The sequence below is a fragment of the Antechinus flavipes genome, chromosome 4 (genome assembly GCF_016432865.1).
Source record: "Antechinus flavipes isolate AdamAnt ecotype Samford, QLD, Australia chromosome 4, AdamAnt_v2, whole genome shotgun sequence".
Classification (NCBI taxonomy): domain Eukaryota; kingdom Metazoa; phylum Chordata; class Mammalia; order Dasyuromorphia; family Dasyuridae; genus Antechinus; species Antechinus flavipes.
Window position 1 is genome coordinate 347,165,619 of NC_067401.1, and position 18,826 is coordinate 347,184,444.

The window sequence follows — 18,826 nt, forward strand, 5'->3', positions numbered from 1 at the left end:
AGATTATAAACACTTACATCTAGTCTCAACTCAAGACAGATTTAAATAAAGTACTTTTGGCTATTGTGCAGGTCAGTGTGTTTAAATAACAAACCCCCAAATCATGCTTTTGACATTTAAAAGAGAGAGAAAATATTGTCATTCTGTAGACCTGGCACAGATAAACATAGGGCAATTTGGTCAGTACACTGTGATTTGTGAGTGCAGGCTAACACAGTCATTTTCACAGTGTGCAATCAGTAGCTACCTTAGCAATGTGTCAGCATAACAACAACAAAAATTCTTTTTAAAATGTTTACCCCAATTACCCCCCTGAGATACTTCCATGCATTTATTGCCATAGCCATTGTAGGTTAAGGTTCTGGAGAATCAGGACAGCAGTAATTTATTACAAAAACCATATAGGCCTAAAGACTCGCTGAAATTGAAAACCCAATGTGCACAACCCAAAGGGTCAAGCTACAGCATATGCTGCTTTTGAAAGAGTGTAGTTGTAGTTTGGGGAAAGGTATTTTTTTGGTTGATTGGTTAGGTTTTTCAGTTTGGGATAAAGGTATTTGTTTGCTCTTCTCTCTCCCCATCCCTTTCCTAGTCTTACCTCAGACAGATTTTTTGATCCCTAATGAAAAAAAATTAACTGTGAGGCTTTCTTGTATTCATTTGTAGAATTTTATTTGTTACTATATATTAGAAAGAAATTTTGGTCTACCCTACAGATGATAATCACATCTGTAACCTAACTAATATTTAATAAAGTCAAGTTAGCAGCTTTCTGAAGTTAGAATGAATAAGAAACTTTTCATCTTAAATCAAATAAATCATCCATTTTAACAATAATCGTAAAGGCTCTGAAGTACTGTTATTCACAGAGGTCATGTTTCCTTCCATAAAATAATTTGCTCCCAATTTCTGAAACTCAACAGTTTATACAATGTATGGTTGTGCTTTTTTGTTTTCCATTGTGTGCCCCCCTCTTGCTTCTTCACATTCACCGATCATTTTTAGCAAACTCTTCAAAAGCTATATTTATGCATACACATTTAGTAATAGTCCATTGGCTCTTTTCTTCATTTTGATTTATAATTGGCCTTAGGAATTATGGGGTTTAGAAACATACTTTTTCAGGAAGAATCATTTCCTCCTGTGTACCTACGAAATCATCCAAACCATAGAACAAACATCCTTCCTTTAAAAAGAAAAAAGTTGACAAGGATCTACTCAATATTTTTGCTTTCACTCCCCATTGCCTGCCTACCACCATGTCCCTCATATCCTACTCTTGAAAAGTGCAAACACACACACACATACACACACACACACACGAATCATTTTTTAGATGAGGAAAACAAAGATTATAGTGAGGAAGTCAATAGTCCAAACTAATGCAGTCAGTGAAGAAGCTTAAAGTAGGATGCTAATTTACCTTTATTTAGTGCTTTAAAATGTTTTCTTGACAATTCTACTAAGAAGCAAAGAATTCAGTTCGCTGGATCCTCCCAAACTACTTTTTCCTGCCATTATTCTAGTATTGTCTCCCATTTCTAGGGGATGACTCATATGAGGGTCACTAAAAGGAATAACACTTATTTCTGACTGTAATTGATACTAACTGTAGCCCATAACTAGTACACACCATAAAGACTATCCATTTTTTTTATCTTATTTGATAATTTTAAAAATTCTTCTTTTATCCTGGTATATATTTCCTTAAAAAGATCAAATTACATTAAATGCTACAATGGGAAAAGTGGACCTAATAAGTATAAAACATCTTTAATATCATTATTTAGTAGGAGAATAAGTGTCAGCAATTAACCAAAGAAAAGAGAGAGAGAGAGAGAGAGAGAGAGAGGACTGTCCATTCACATGTTGACATAAATTTCTTCCCTTATTTCAGGATGATTAAGACCTTTTTTCTCTCTCTCCTCTTCTACCTTTTATTAAGTTGCAGATCCAAGTGAAATGGTTCAGTAACAAAGCAAAATGCAGAAGAGACTGGCTTGTAATGTACTGTGGCATTTTAAACAGAAAAGAGACAGTAAGAGTTGATCCTTGTGAGGAGACTATTCAACTTTGGGAGGTGATCAAATAAAGAAGTATAAACCAAAGTTCAGTCATGATTTATTAAATATGGAATAAACTGAAAAAAGGGGATGAATTCCTTTTTGCAGTGAACAAGTCTATATGCAGTGCTCACCCAGACAACATACAGAGGAACACCGGATCTTGCCTGTTTTATTTAGCATGCTAAATAAATGATCCTGAAGGCAGCATCCTTTCTCTGTAGTGCTAGTGATTGAAGTACCTTTTTGCTAGATACACCATAGTTTCCACCTTTAGGGAACTTCAACAGAAGGAAACTACTTATCACACTCCACTGAGGGAGACAAGACAAATGGCAATCTTTCCAATTACAAGTGGCCCCTACCAAGCCTGTCCTCTGGAAATAGGAACAGCAAAGTATAGTAACTTGGAAATTGTTCTGGCAAACACTAGGAGATCATCTTTCCTATTTATATACTTGGCAGAAATTTCATCCTGACTAATGGCTTACCATCCAGATTACCAGTAATTAAACACTGTATTTTAGATAGATAAAGATAGATATTTATAGATGTAATACATATAATTATATATTTATAAATATAAATGTAGTGTATGTGTCCAAGCATACATATAAAATATCTGTAAATATATACTTTGCTAATAAATATATTATACATTTGTATTATATAATTATATATTTTTACATATGGTTATATAGTTTGATCATCAGAATAACTATAGAAGATAGGTTATATTCTCTTTTTATAGACGAGAAAAGTAAGGTTTAGAAGGGTTAAGGCACTTGCTTTCAAGGGCATTTATTTTTAACTATGGGAACTGGAATATAAACATAAGTCTTTTGACTCTCAGTATATTGATCTTTAGTATTTATTGTTCAGTACTTACCTGCATTCATTATTATCAGCATGCATTTTGTAAATAAGAAAACTGAGGCTTAGAAAAGTTAAAGTGACTTATCCAAAGTTATACAAGTGGTTAAATGTCCTCCATTTTAACATGAGGGGTATACCTAATTATTCTTCACTTCTGTTCTGGTACTTTTCCTCACCCTGTTCCCACTTCCAGAGCTGCTGAGATTATAGTCTTCTAGAATCCAGCCCCTTCCATGGAAAGCTCAATGCTTGGGGCTACTATTAACAACATAATTCAATTACTTTATGGCTTAAAAAGCATTTTACAGGCTAGCCAGAGAACATGGCTCTTATTTATAGCATTATCTTTGTAGGAGAAATGTGTCCCAGGTTCCAACAACTAATTTACAAATGAACTTTTGGAACACACCCTATTCCTAAATTGAGGACTGTATGTACACCATTCATTTCCCTAAGAAAAAACAGGAGGTAAATCCTAAAGCATACCATTTGTTTTATTTTATGACAGCTGCTTAAACAGTATATCAACCATTTTTGGGTAAAAATATCAAAGAAGCAGAACAAATATTTTTCAGTTAACTCCAAAAACCAACATGATGATGCTCTGACCCTAAGTGTATAGAACTGTTTAGCAGCTGATGTGAAACATATTTATAAGTGTTTAGTGACCTGGAGGTTAATCAAAATGAGTTTGGTGATCTCAGCTCAGTTCTTAATGGACTGTAGTTTGTATTATTCCACTGATTCAGCACAGTTTGTCATAGTCAGGCAGTCTTTAATCAAAGAAGCTTATCAATGGAATTGAGAGGGAAAGAAGTAAGGACTGACTCATTTCTTCCCAAACCCCTCCCTAACCATCTTTTTACCCACTTCCCCCTCCCCCCCTCTTCAACATCATCATTCTTTGGTAAAAGACTTTTTGGCAAAAGAAAATAAGTTTGAAAGATTGGCAAAAATTGTAAATTTAAAAATACAGAGTGAAACCCTCAATTTTAGAAAATTTCATTCATTGTCATTGGGTTTTTTTGGTTGTTGGGATTTTTTTTGCAATAAGTGGTCTACATCATTTTAATTTTTATTATAATCTAGAAATGTAAATGCTTCAACTAAAATAAAATTAAGGCTTTGGAATACAGACACAGATTTTTAAAACCAAGTTTATGGCTTTTGATAACTTTTTTTTTTCATTGTTTGCTTACATAGGAAGAGATACCTATAGCTGTCTTATCTTTCATTTTTTTGTGCTTTAATTTCTGAAGATTTGTCACATGACTTCTTTTTATGAGATGAAACAGTACTATCCAAAATTTGGAAAATTTTTTAAAAGATACGATTTTTACATAAGAAAAACTTGACTATCACAACTAGAACCTTTTAAAGTTGTTGCCACGTGACCGTCATCTTTCTTTTTGCTTTGTAATTTTTCCTGTGAGAGTTGTATTTTGCAATTTAAATTCCTTTCCTCCCCACATCTCATTAGAAACAGTCAGAGAAATGACACTCTTATGATGGTGTCTCCTTCATATCAAAGAATACCCTTTGCCTTTTTACACAGGGAAGAGAAGCTTCTCTTCAACAGAGCAAAGGACAAAACTTTTTTAGGGGAGAGCTGAGACAGAATTAAGGTTTTAGATGATGGGAGAACCTTTACACAATACCATTGGACTGCTCTTTAGGAGAAATTTATTGAGTGGACCAAAAAAAAGTAGAAGAAATCATTTCCTAAACTATACCACTCATAATCCTTCTCAAAATTAGTGAAAATCAAATGCTTTTACTATATAATTTTGAATGTTGAAGCTAAATCATCAGAATTACGGGTTTTTTTAAAGAAAAAAGTTATCTTGAAAAAAAAAGTCCTTGTATATTACATCTGAAAATCTGGAAACATTATGGCAAATAACTGCATGACAGAAAGAAGGTCAAATAAATTAATTCCTCAAAAATAAAAGCCCTTTTCTTCTCTGAGGAGGAACAGGGTTTTCAAGAGGCTATTTAGTAGTTGCAATAGAGGATGAGATGAATTTGTCTAGGTTTTTAATATAACTTATTTTGCTTTTGACATTTTTCTACTGATTTTACATCTCTCCTTCACTCATTTTTCTCCTGTCCATTCTTCCTAATTTTGAACATCCCGAAACACTTAATAACTGCCACTTAAAGATTTAATAAGTATTATCCTCCAACAACCTTGTAAGGTAGATATTAAGACAAGTCCTAGTATCTCCATTTTATAGATAAGGAAACTGAGATGTGTAGACATTAAATGATTTACCCAGTTATATAAGTAACACATATTACTACCTGGATGTGAACAGGTCTTCTGTCTCTTTCTTAAAATTTAGGTATTTGTTTATGTCACCTGTATGAAGAAATCTTAACTAAAATTATTAAATACTTTATAAACTTTCTTAGTTATCTGAAAATTTCCCTGCCACCCTTTCTTCATTGTTTCTATAAGAATGTAGAGGTAAAAATCACTGCTCTTGTTTCTGCCATGGGTAAATTTTCCTGTCAAACGTTGTTAAACTTGTCTATTGTATCTTATAAGGCATATGTTATCAACATACATGTGTTTATGCTTTCTCTTACATAGGCAAGGCAGTTTTCCTGGCATGAATCAAAGTGGACTTATGGGCTCCAGTTCTCCTTATACCCAGCCCATGAACAACAGTTCCAGCCTGATGAATCCACAAGCTCCTCCCTACAGCATGACCACCAACATGGTGAATAGTTCAACAGGTAATAATGTACAATACTATATGATTTCTGAAGGCAGTACTTCTTTTTAGGAAACTCCCAAATTTAACCAAATACATATACATAAACATACACATGCACAAAATATACAAAAAAACACATATATAAACATAGACATGCACAAAATTTAACTTTCTAGGTTTCACCAACATGTATTAAACATAAGAAATTAGATCTTTTGGTAACTTGAAGAAAATTCTACATTTCTGCTTTTTGGAAATCTGAACAATGAACCTACATCTGGGAAGCAAATAGAACCTTTTTATCTTTTCAAGACTAGCGGGTCCAAATTTTAGCTGTTTTCAGAAGTTACTTATTCATTTTGTTTTTATTGGTAAAGTATATTGTTTTCATCAGGAACTAAGTAGCAATGCCTTTTAAGCACTCTTTTTCTTTGACAAACTTAAAATTGTTACAGAAACTTATGGTAAATTCCATAATAAAATCCATGCTTATGCCATATGTCATGTAAGAGGAAATACATTTGAAAATTAGGTTTCTTTTTTTTTTTAATAGCTTTTTATTTACAAGATATTGCAAGAATTTTTCAGCATTGACAGTTGCAAATCCTTTTGTTCCAACTTTTTCCCTCTTTCCCCCCGATGGCAGGTTGACCAATACATGTTAAATATGTTAAAGTATAAGTTAAGTACAATATATGTATACATGTCCAAACAGTTAATTTGCTATATAAAATGAATCAGACTTTGAAACAGTGTACAATTAGTCTGTGAAGGAAATCTAAAATGCAGGCGGACAAAAATAGAGGAATTGGGAATTTTATGTAGTGGCTCATAGTCATCTCCCAGAGTTCTTTGGTTGGGTGTAGCTGGTTCAGTTCATTACTGCTCCATTGGAACTGATTTGGTTCATCTCATTGCTGAAGAGGGCCACATCCATCAGAATTGATTATCATATAGTCTTCTTGTTACCATGTACAATGATCTCCTGGTCCTGCTCATTTCACTCAGCATCAGTTCGTGTAAGTCTCTCCAGGCCTTTCTGAAATCATCCTGCTGGTCATTTCTTACAGAACAATAATATTCCATAATATTCATATACCATAATTGATTCAGCCATTCCCCAATAATAGGCATCCACTCAGTTTCTGGTTTCTGGCCACTACAAAAAGGGCTGCCACAAACATTCTTGCACATACAGGTCCCTTTCCCTTCTTTAAAATCTCTTTGGGGTATAAGCCCAGTAGAAACACTGCTGGATCAAAGGGTATGCACAGTTTGATAGCTTTCTGAGCATAGTTCCAAATTGCTCTCCAGAATGGCTGGATGTATATACACAATTTCACAATGTATCAGTGTCCCAACTAAATTAGGTTTCTAAAGAGTTATTAAAGGGCCAAACAAGGAGGAAAACAAATTTAATATTTGGAAAAATGCAAATGTTTAGAAATAGGCAAAAAAGCAGGCTCTTCAGTAAATACAACCCTGTGTGCTATCTCTGTTGAAAAAATTATATGAAATCTTTAAAAAATTATACAATTTTTTACAATTTTCAATTCAACCCATTTGAATTTGTAACTGCTGAATTCTCTCAGGGTCATATTCTGTTAATATAAAAAGATAAATTCCTTCCATTAGAGTTTCTAAATTGTTTAGCAAAAATGTTACAAAATCTTAAGATATCTGAGGTTTAAGAACCACTCCCTTCAACCATTCTATACTTACACTACCTTTGCATGAAGAACATTTCTATTCTAGATATGAAAGCTCACTGCATTTCAAGTGATATTATTAACTATATTTTGCACTTTGAAAGATCACATTTTTGGATGGGATTACTCTCCTTTGAGGTGACAGATTGTAACTTAACCTGTTGTTGACTGCACCATGTTTTATAATAGGTCAAAGAAAAACATGGTGGAATTAAAGATAGAGAATTCTTGAAATTCAGGTTTTTCCACAGGTTTTGCCTCCTGGGCCTTTATTGTTACCCTCACATTAAGGGAGAGAGAATGGCCAGTGGGCTTCCAACATGACATCCCACCTAATGTTTTGAGCTCTTGTTTTCAAGGAGCTCATCTAATTTAAAGGTAGAATTACTGAACTTCTCTTAGTAGGAATGAAAAAATGAAACTTAATGGTCAAAAGAAAAGTGTTAGATTTTAGGTTGGTTTTGGGTTTATTTTTTATTTATTTATTTTTTTAGATAAATAGACCTCTCTTAATGTTAAACAGGAGGCTATTTCTTTCTCCCAGAAACATACTTTTATATTTGAGATGGAAAGTGAAAAGCTATTGCGGAGTGGCCCATTAGGAAAAGGTTTACTTTTCCTCCTACTAGTGCTGTCCCAGGTAATGTTGTAGTTGGGTTTTGTCATTATATGTTTTGTCTGGCTTGCTGAAATAAAATTACTTCTGAGCATTGAAACTGCACTATAAATTCTGATGCGCTATTAGCAGTAGTCATTTTTCCCCTTTTTTCTTTGGCCTCCAGAGCTGTAAAAATAACCCACAACAAACAGATGGCACAGTGCCCTGCCTAAGAAGATTTATGTATTCCTAAGGAATAACCAGTTTAAAGGAAGATTCACAGAGAGGAGTGTTGTTTTTTTTTTTTTTTCTTCTCCTGTTCAGATAATTCAGCCATTCGTTATTTCATACAGAGGAAATCTGTTCAATGCAAGGCCATTTATCCTCCCAGTCTTTTGTATGGGATAGTCATACACTTTTTATTGCTTTGTGCATCTTGAAATATTGGATTTTTAGTAATTTAAACATTTATCAAATTTTTTTTTGCCTGCCCATTGGTGAAATTTTGTTCCAGTTTTATTAATTCAGAGGCTACCTGATGGAAAGCAGAGTAATTATAAGATGTACCAGAAGTATTATGTGTTTAACATTTCCTGTGTATCTCTGTATACATTCTTGGATATGGATTGTATTGAATTTTCTGAGAGAGAACAGAAAGGACAAAAAGAAACCTGGAATATGCACTGCAAATGTTAGGTTTTTTAAAAAATGTACATAAATTCTCTTAATGGGGGACAGGATTAATTCTTCCCATCCCAAAATGGCAGAGATCAGTCCATCGGTCTTTTTTGCCAAAGGCACATGGAGATGAGCTGCTAGTGGTAACAGAAAAGCAGTTTCTGTTTCAAAGGACACATTTAAAGAGAAGAAAGCATATCCAGATGACAACTAGCACCAGAAGTCGGATTTTCCTAGATAGTGGCTTAGGTGACTGACATTTCAACAATTTCTTTGCTTGGTTAAAACAGTACGGCAGTTAAAACAAATGTGCTTTAGATAGTATACAGGGCCCCCCCCCCCCAAAAAAAAAGCCTTTTGTGTAGTGACAAATTGTTACAGGCTTCAGTGAGCAAGTAATTATTTAAATAGAGTCAGTGTGAGTACAAATGTGACAATTATTTCTTTACTTATAATGCCAGGGGGGAGAAGGATGGTAAGCAGTAGGGATTTTTTTTCCCCTATAAAGGAAGTATTTTTATCATTTGGGGGCAAAAAAACATAATTGTTAATAGTCAAGACAAAATTGCAAGTCCTTTGAACCTTGTTAAATACAACCTTGTATAGTACTTATATTGATTGGTTTCTGTTTATTTGTGTTTCGTTTTATAGTGTTCATTAATTGGAGCCTTGTCTGAATATAAGCTATCATCTTAAATTAAGCTCTATCTAAATTCCATAAAATGTAGTTCCTTCCTGTGGTTCAGCACTTGGCCCTCCAGAAATCACCTTATATACCAAGTAGAGGACACTTTGATCGAGGGAGCTTAGTAAATAGTAAATAAGCAGTACTATACTCGTGTTCCTCTATAGCTGAACCATCTGGTATGGAACCACTTACTCATGCCTTTCAATACAGCTGAATCTCAACACTTAACCAAAGCACTTTTCAAATCTAAACATGACTTAAAATGTTGAATGACTTAAATCACTCTGTTAGAAAAACTCAATTCTGTTGTCATCTCTATGGTGTCTCATTGAGGAGACTTGTGGCTTAGTAGACTTTCTAGAGTTATGACCACTAGCTCTGCCTACTGGTACTTATCGTGTACTTTGAAGTATGAGAAAGTCTGTCAGTAAGACATGTATCTCTGGGAGATGCATAATGATTTTCATCTTAAGGTTGTCAAGTACCTCTTGTAAAGGATGATGGTGGTCGCCAGAATATTTCCAAGTAGTTTAATATCTTACCCCCCTCAATAAAAAGAAAAAATAGAAAGAAAAGGTACTTGACAAGAAATGAACTTCAGTAAGAAGGTAACCCACTTGATTAAACATGGGGATGAATCCTTTTACCCCAACGGGAAAATAAATGTGCTGATACATAGAGTATGTTAGTGTGGAAAAGAAGAGAGGCTTTTTCCAGTGCTTGCTGATCCAGTGAGAGAGAAATTTTTTTCCAGGGCTATCCAGGCTTCTTTGTAAGCAATACATTAGCTTTACTTTATATTTGCCACATATAAAAATACATGAGAGGGATATACACACAAAGACAGATCCTTTCTGTTTTCAAAAAGAAGGAATAATTTTTTTTTTTTTTTTTGCAGAATATGGTATGTTGTATTGTCCATGTAAAAGAAAAGAATGGTCTGTATATTTCTAGGCATGTTTCACCATTGTTAGGGAATGCTATTGTAGCCTTGAGGGAGAATCAAGGGAGTTGGAAAGGAATGAATGTTTAGCTTCAGTTTTACTCATGTCTTATATTCTTTATGGTCTTTTTGAATATATTAAATCCAGAATGGAATAGCTACTTTAGGACCTTGACCCACACTTTCTTTATGAAATCATTCTAGCTCTTAAATTTCGATGGTAAAGCCAGAGGCTAGTACTTGAAAAACCCAGTCACTGAATGCATATGGTACTTTTTTGCAGTCACAAAATTTTTACTGTCCTTTTTTATGCATGCACTTTACATACTAGATTACTTGTGTCGATAGTATAAGGGAGACTGTGCCTTGATTTAACATACCTTTATATAATGGTGATGGTCTTTTTCTTCTGGGAAGAGGAAAACCAGTTTCCCTGGAGTACCATTACCCTAGGAATCTTAAGGATGTTTGCAGTGATTCATTGAGAATTCTGGTAAGAAGTCATGAATAAGCATTTCAGTAGAAAGCACTTAGAGAATCCACAGTAAAGAAAGACCATGCTGCCCCTTTTACAAAAATACAATTTACATTTCAAGGCAGGTGTGCTAATTATGGCACATTACTCAAAATTAAACTGTATTCTAGTTCATCTCAAAATAAGAAATTGGGGCAACTTGAGTATTTTTCTACTTTGAGAGCTGCAATGTAAAAAGCAAAGAAAACCTGGGAAAACTCAAACTAATCAATTGATACTTATTTAAATTGTTTTTATGTGTCAGATTGATTTAATATATTCACGTGATTTGTGGCAAATACTGACATGTTTCAAGTTTTATAATTGGTCGATATTGAAAGGATTAAGTTATAACCTGAGAAAACTGGACTTGTAGAAGGAAATGCCTCCATGACCTTACCACCCTGTAAAAGTCTAGAATTGAATTTATTGCCCTTTATATGATTTCCATTCAGTGAATAAGTAGCAAGGCCATCTTTTACAGTACATTTGGGCACATATAAGCCTCTCATCCTGCGTAGTCACCTTGCCTTTTTCTTCCTCCCACAAGAAAGGGTGTTTCTTTAATGTACAGACTTAACTAATTCATATCCTGCTAGACCCCCCAGAGATAGTTTCTGAAGGATAAAAATGTACAAAAGCGATCCACTGCTCAGAACAGCTAGGCTTCTTGGTGTAATATCACTCAGCTGCTTTTTTGAGGTTTCACACACATTCACAAAAATAACAGCATTTTTAGCTGATCCCAATAGATTTTTCTCTGCAGCTGCATCACTTGAAAAAGCTTTTTGTTCCAGTTCTTAAAGTCTAAGTATTGAAAGTAATTTGGAGGGGGAAAAAAAGGAAAAATATCTCAATTATGATTTGTGTGTGTTGTGATGACTTTAAGGACTGACTGGGCTGCAAATGGGCTTTGAAAAAGAAGCCCATATAGCCACGGAAAATATAGGCCGTTCAGAGCTGAATATTGAACATGCCATTGTAAACTCTCATGGCACGTGGCTGGGTAGGCTTTTTGGCAGACCTATGGTCTCAACCTGCAGTGATGCTAAAGATATTAGCAAATTAGCACCAGAAAGCTTGCCAACTTATTCACCAGAGTCCTGCTCACTCTCTCACTGCTGTAATTAAAACTAATTATTTTCTAAAACATAGTAATACATGAATATGTGCAATAATCATTTTGTAGTGGGCAATCTGTGAAATAGTTTAAGGTTTAGGTTTTTTTGTTTTTGTTTTGTTGTGTTTTGTTTTTTGTTTTGTTTTGTTTTTTTAATTTTCTTTTTCTTTTTTGGCACATTGTACTGCATGTGTGCTGCTTGCTAAGGACCAGCTTTGCCTTTTGCAGAAAATATAAACAACGTCCTGTGCATTTGTGCTCAGGTTTGTTTCCCACTTTAACTAAGAATTTGTTTTTGGTTTTGGTTTTTTCTGATTTTAGCCATTTATAAGTTTTATCCCTCTATCTCCTTTCCTCTTGTTATTCTCATATATTCTTCATTCTTACTTTCTCCTTTCACATTTGGTTTGGTAGTCTCCTAAATAGTCCCAGTAGTAACCCAGTTTTGTGCAGCTGGTTTTCACAGGGGGAGTGCTACGGGATTCAGCTGTTATTCCCCAGATACTTACTGCTTCACTGTTTGGTTTTACTTTTTCCTTTATAAGGAATGTAACATAATAAAGTCACATTTTAACCTAGAAATATCAGTTTGTATTTGCATCCAGTCTGTTGATACCAAGCACTTCTGAGAGGAATAATTTCTATCCATGAAATGGTAAAGTCTAGATAGATATTAGTGAGTTCTGTGACCCTGTTATTTGTAGAGAATGCCTATAACACCTATTTTGTATGTTGAGCCTTATATGAAGGCTATGTCATTGATCTGTTGGGAAATAGTTGGGGAATGGTAAGCCAAAGTGTTAAATTGGAATATAAGCCATGTTGCCCAAAAAAAAAAAAAAAAATTCAAGTTTTTTTTTTTTTTAATTCACTTGTGTTTGTTCCTTAATTGTAACTGAGATTTTGCAGTACAACAATGTAGAAGTTGAATTACTATGAAATATAATATGATAATAGTTAATTTTATTAAATTGTATTTTCTTTTTTCTTCCAAACAGCAAATAACCACTTTTACTCTCTACGCCCTCAATTCCCTACCAATTGAGAACAAATAAAAAGCAAAACTCATTACAAACATGTATAATCAAGCAGAACAGATTCTCCCATATCTCCATAAATGTATGAATCACACTTCATTCTGAGTCCTTCACTTCTCTTTCCTATTTCATCACTAGGCCTCTGGAATTGTAATCAGTCATTATGCTGATCAGAGTTCATTAGTCTTTTAGTCTTTCAAAGTTGTTGTCTTTATATGGTAATTCATTTAAAAAATCTTCCATTCTCCAAGTATATCCCCCATATTCTCACCAACATTTTACTAGTTCTTTAAACAGTTTAAGAAAACTTTAATTTAGTACTTTGTTTTGTGTCCAACCCGGCCTACTTTTTCTCTTATTGTTATGACTGTGAAAGAAGATAACGGATGGATGGATAGATAGGTAAATAGGTGAAAAGGAACACTTTGATATGAAGATGGGTGGATAGACTGATAGATTACAACAGACAGACTGACGTGATGATAGATTAGAAAGGTACAAATTGGTCTTCAGCGTGTAAAGATGATAATTTTTGTCCAGTAAAGATTGCTTAAATATAGTGTTTTCATTTCAAGGGTACATGTTTTCCAAGGTTGCGTATTTTTTATTTCTTCAAGGGAAAATATTCACTTCACAACATACATTAGCAGGCAGCACTTGCAAACCATATATATAATCCTAAACTTTTTCTCCTGTTTTCGATTAGCATCTATGGGTCTTGCAGATATGATGTCACCTGGTGAGTCCAAATTGCCCGTGCCTCTCAAAACAGATGGTAAAGAAGAAGGCACTCCTCAGTCTGAGAGCAAGTCGAAGGTATTTTCTCCCTTTTGTGCACGTGGTGTTGGTTTGGCCGAACAGGAGGCTGCCATGTTGTCCTTTCTTCTCTAGAGCTGGCCTCCCCCTTTTTGTTTCCTTATCATTTCTTTCTCTCCCGCATGTCTTTTCCATTTGTGTGCAACCTATTTGCTTTCTTCTTTTTTTTTTTTTTCTCATGGTGTGGATCTGAAAGTTACTAGTTCTTATGGCAATTTAACTCATGGGGGAGGAGGGAATAGCAAACCAGAGGAAGAAACGCTTGGGAATTTGGGGGTGGGGGTAAGAAGGGATCTTGCCTGGTTTCGGACTTGCAGCCATTTTTTCTGCCTTTAGTTTATAGCTTCCTGTTTTGGCCGCCTCAGCAGCAACAACATACTTAATATTTTGCTTTCCCACCTTATTTGCCAAATAAGGTGATCAGCTTTTTTTTTTTTTTCCTTTCTTTCATAAGGGGAAACCCATGCTTAGCATTCCATATTAGCTTGAAATAAGCATGGTGGCTTAATGGACTTTATCCAAGCATCCAGCAAACTTACCAAGTTATACTAATTAAGAATGTTGTTTTAATACTTTTATATATTTATGTGTATGTGCCTGTGTCTGTATTTGTCTCTCTTTATATATACATATTATATATAAAAATTGGTCAGTCTGTTTTACTGGATGTACTTTTTTGTTATTTTAAATAAAGTTTGCCCTGCCTTTGTCATATATATATATATTTTTTTTTATTCCTCTACCACAGGATAGCTACAGCTCTCAGGGTATTTCTCAGCCCCCAACCCCAGGCAACCTGCCAGTCCCTTCCCCAATGTCCCCAAGCTCTGCTAGCATCTCCTCATTTCATGGAGATGAAAGTGATAGCATTAGCAGCCCAGGCTGGCCAAAGACTCCATCAAGCCCTGTAAGTGGCTCTGGTTTTTGTTTTGGTTTTTTGGGGATTTTTAATAATTAATTCTATTTTAATGCTTGCTTGTTTGTTTGTTTTATTTTAAATATATATATATATACATATATATATAATATTTCTCCATGAAAGGATTATATTTACTTATAATATATTGTTAATAAGTGAATAAGTTTATGTGTGTCATAGAAGTTTGAATTCTGCTAGTTAAGTAGTTGTTATAAGGAGGCAAGCATTCTTCTCATAATTCATCTCTGTACAAAGCATGCTGAATGTGTTTATAAGGAGAATCCATTTTTGTTACTGGGTCCAAACTCCTTCATACAAGAAACTTCATTAAGTGTTCAGTTCATTGTGCACTTAGAGAAGGTTTTTAAAATAAGGTGTTTCTTCTATTATAGGAGAACTAATAGCAGTTATGGTGTAAATTACAAGCTCGGCATCTGAACTAAGTCTTTTATGGGCAGTTCAGCCTCTGAAACATCTTATTTCCAAATTGCCTATCTGAAAATGCAAATATTACAATCTTGGGGCACAGTTTAGCATAATATCAATGGTGCATTGTTTCAATCCATTTGTCTGAAATGAACAAAAAGGCTGGGGAAAAGTTAATGCATGTGTATTTTTAGAATGTTACTTTTTAGATGAATAATGTTTACGTATATTAGAATCGGGTTAGGTAGAAAAATTTGTATCCTGCATAACAATGCAAATACCCTTGAAATTAAGCAGTGGTTGCCAGATGAAATACGAAGAACATAAATGTTAATGTAAGTTCAAGGGAATTTTTTCATTTTTACTTTAAATATTCATTTGGCCATAGGTAGGTTTAGGACATTTTTTTTCTCAACAGAAAAATTAATTTTGTGCTCTCTCTAGAAGAATAATAGTTCTGTTATAACATTTTATTTTATATTCAGAAGAAGAATAAAAAGCACTTTAAGAAACTTTAACATGCAATTACCATATGAAGATGTCTTAATTAACACCCTAAGTTTTGTATGACGAGCACAGCTCATGAAGAGCAACTTGGAGATGATGAAGAATCTAACTGTAGATTCTGGCAATCTAGTCAAAACCCAGAATGGAGGCTGCTATTAATTATCTCATCAACTGATTTAAACAGAGTTGAAGGTTAAAGGAGTTGATTATTTCAGAAAGTGTGTATAGAATTCACATGGATTTTCAGTGTAACCAGCATTTTCCTTTTAAGAGGAAGAAGGAAATGGCCATAATCTTGGTCACTTTATCCTAAGAGACGTGTTTCATTTCCCAAACAATGGAAAAAAAAAAAAAGTCTTTAAACCTCCTTGGGAAAACTAATAGCAAGGGAGAAGAGTGCACTTCCTTAATTTTGATGTCTTTGTGTTATTTGCTTTGAGTCTCAGAAGGCAGTCAACATTGTGTTTGGTTTTTTCCATCTTCTTTCCTGTCTTTTTTTTTTTTTTTAATCTTTTAGAATCAATAAAACTGTAAGCTTTCAAATGGAATTTATACTTTATTTTTAGAAATTGACCCAAGGTATGAAATAAAAAATACAAGATGATAGCCTTATAAACCAAATAACTAATAAAATATACATTGATAGATCTATGTATTCAATATTAACCAGTGCTCCCTTAATAGTTAGCAAAATGTACTATTATTACTTAATTTTCATAGTATCCCTGTACAGGGATGCTAGAGCAAAAGTGAATTAAGAATCACAATTTTATCCTGCAGTCTAAGAATATTGAACAATTATTTGTTACAACGTCTTGTACTAATAGAATACTTTCTTTTTGCTTTTTCAAAGCATATTTGATTATTAGTCACACCCATACCACAAATTGTTGCTGTTTACAAAGATTTATAAGAGAGTTCTTAGCCTTAGTAATAGATAAAAAGACTTAGAAGTACTGTCCAATAGTGAAACCAGGTGAGAGAGTGCTCTATACTCACAACATCCCACTCTTTTGAATGAGATGTTAATTTAAGAACAGTAACAAAGTAGATTATAAATGAAATGCATAGACTTATCTCTAATGTCAAATAATTACAAATGTATGCAATTGATTATTTCTTCAACTGCAGACTCTGACCAGCATCTTATGTTTCCAATATCCCTTAATCTAAACGGAGGACTGAAAATGCGTGACACTTGTTGCATTTTCAGTCCTCCGTTTAGATTATGCAATGTTATGTAATTAATGCATATTCTAAAAATGAAAATTTTTACATACACACACACACACACACATCCTCCCTCCCCAAATGATCATATATCTAGTGGAAAATGCAGAAGTATCAGTCTATCTTTAGAAAGTGTTTAAAGTCTTACAGACTTAATTTCATTATGATTATATTCTCCTTCCTCTCACCAAAAAAAAAAAAAAAAAAAAAAACTATGCTAATGTCTTGTAAATTTTCAATATCTTCTAGCTTTGTGTCTTCATATCAGATCAGTCCTAAAAAATATGTTAGTTTTTGTTTGTTTAGTCAGGTTTCTGCCAAAAGACATTATTTCAAGGCAAGTGAGTACAATTTAGGATATTGAAATAGTAATTTGGTAAATGCTGCCTTAATGGCCTAAAAATTTAACAGTCATTCCAAAAAGATTGTACTTTGCTCTCCCTCCTAAGCAGGTATATATTTTATTTATACCATTTATACCATGAAAAAACACCAAATAAGTATATGTTGAGCCTGATAAATTTTGAAATGGAGTTGCTCTTTGGTTCCCCAAACTGTTATTTTTATAATGCTTTTTTGGTGTGCTGAATCCCTAATGAGTGTAGTCACTAGTTAGTTAAATAAGCAGACTTAGAGGTTTCAACAGACACATAGTTCTTTAGAGAGCATTATCTATTCCCAATCTTCGGCCATTTATATTATTTGATCATTATAACGCTTTTATGTACACCTGATAAATCAAGACCAAATATTTTTATTCTATTTTTATCTGTATTTCAGTAATGTACATAACTTCATGCTCATTTTCAGAACAAATTAAATTCACTTTTCAAAGTACAAAGAGATTTTTATAATGGTGCTATGGAAGTATTTTTGCAAGTATTATTATTTTTTTTTAAATAAGTCAAAACCAGCAGCATTTTCCTAACTCTAGAAGAAGAAAGTTTTGATTTACACAAAGTTTACATGGTAAGTTGATGTAGGGGTAAGGAAGAGCCAAGATTAAAACTAAAAAATTCATAATTACTTATATTAGGTTGCATGACCCCATACCTTTCATGCCAGGGTTCTACTCTAGCCATAGAATGAGATAACTCTGTACTTTGTTAACCATTGCCTAAAAAATACCACAGGGCACTTTTAAGACAGAGAAGCTGAGTCCTAAACTAGTAGTATACTATTGAAGCACATAGATAGTATATTAGTAAAACTATTTGTAGGACACATAGCTGAAAATCAACTCTTTAATTCCATTGCTTTCATAACTCTTTATCAAGATTTTGGATAGTCAGACTATCAGTTGGAATGAGCTAGAACAGAGGGGTCAAATATAAGTTGGTGCTGCCCTCAACATTCCCAATTCAATCAGAACCAGGTAAAAATGCAATTGGGAAATAGTACCAAAATAAAAATACAATAGAACATGAATAATGCTATTGTGGTTTTCCAAGTCAATATGCTACCTGCAAGGATCCCTCTATTTAAGATTTAGTGCTCTCATTTCTATTTCTGTTGATATCACTGATCTAGAATTCTCAAAATCAGTTTCTTTTCTGCCATGATGCTGGATTAATATCAGGGATTTATTTGATCTTTTTATATATACCTTTAAATAAACCATATGAAAAGATATATAGAAATTGGTATTCTCTCTTATACTTAGATCAACATAGAAGTGGTACCTGAAAAAAATTAGAAGTTTAACTTCCTTTTTGGCAGTGTAGTTGTACTCCTGTGTCAGAACCCACCGTTTATTTGGGTGTGTTCATCCCAAGGAAGGTATCATAGACTTCTATTTTTTAAAGAGAAGTGACAATAGTTTCTTACGTTAAAGAGATTCCAGTGAAATGTTCAACAATCCAAAAGATAATGGAACTATGTTAAGAAGTATCTATTTTAAAACAGTAACGGTTCATAAGTAAGCTACATTTTAAATCGAATATTATCACATATAATAATCCTCTCCAAGAAACTCTTCA

The 18,826-nt window shown here is 33.7% G+C and overlaps 1 protein-coding gene across 2 annotated transcripts in view; it reads left to right on the top strand.

Moving 5' to 3' along the window:
* Positions 1–18,826, top strand: part of ARID1B (AT-rich interaction domain 1B) — a 535,516-nt gene that overhangs the window by 485,882 nt on the left and 30,808 nt on the right. For both annotated transcript variants that reach the window (XM_051997996.1, XM_051997995.1), the window contains exons 10-12: positions 5,536–5,681; positions 13,656–13,765; positions 14,514–14,672. In XM_051997996.1, coding sequence (XP_051853956.1) covers positions 5,536–5,681; positions 13,656–13,765; positions 14,514–14,672 — 415 coding nt within the window. The remainder of the gene's footprint in view (positions 1–5,535; positions 5,682–13,655; positions 13,766–14,513; positions 14,673–18,826) is intronic.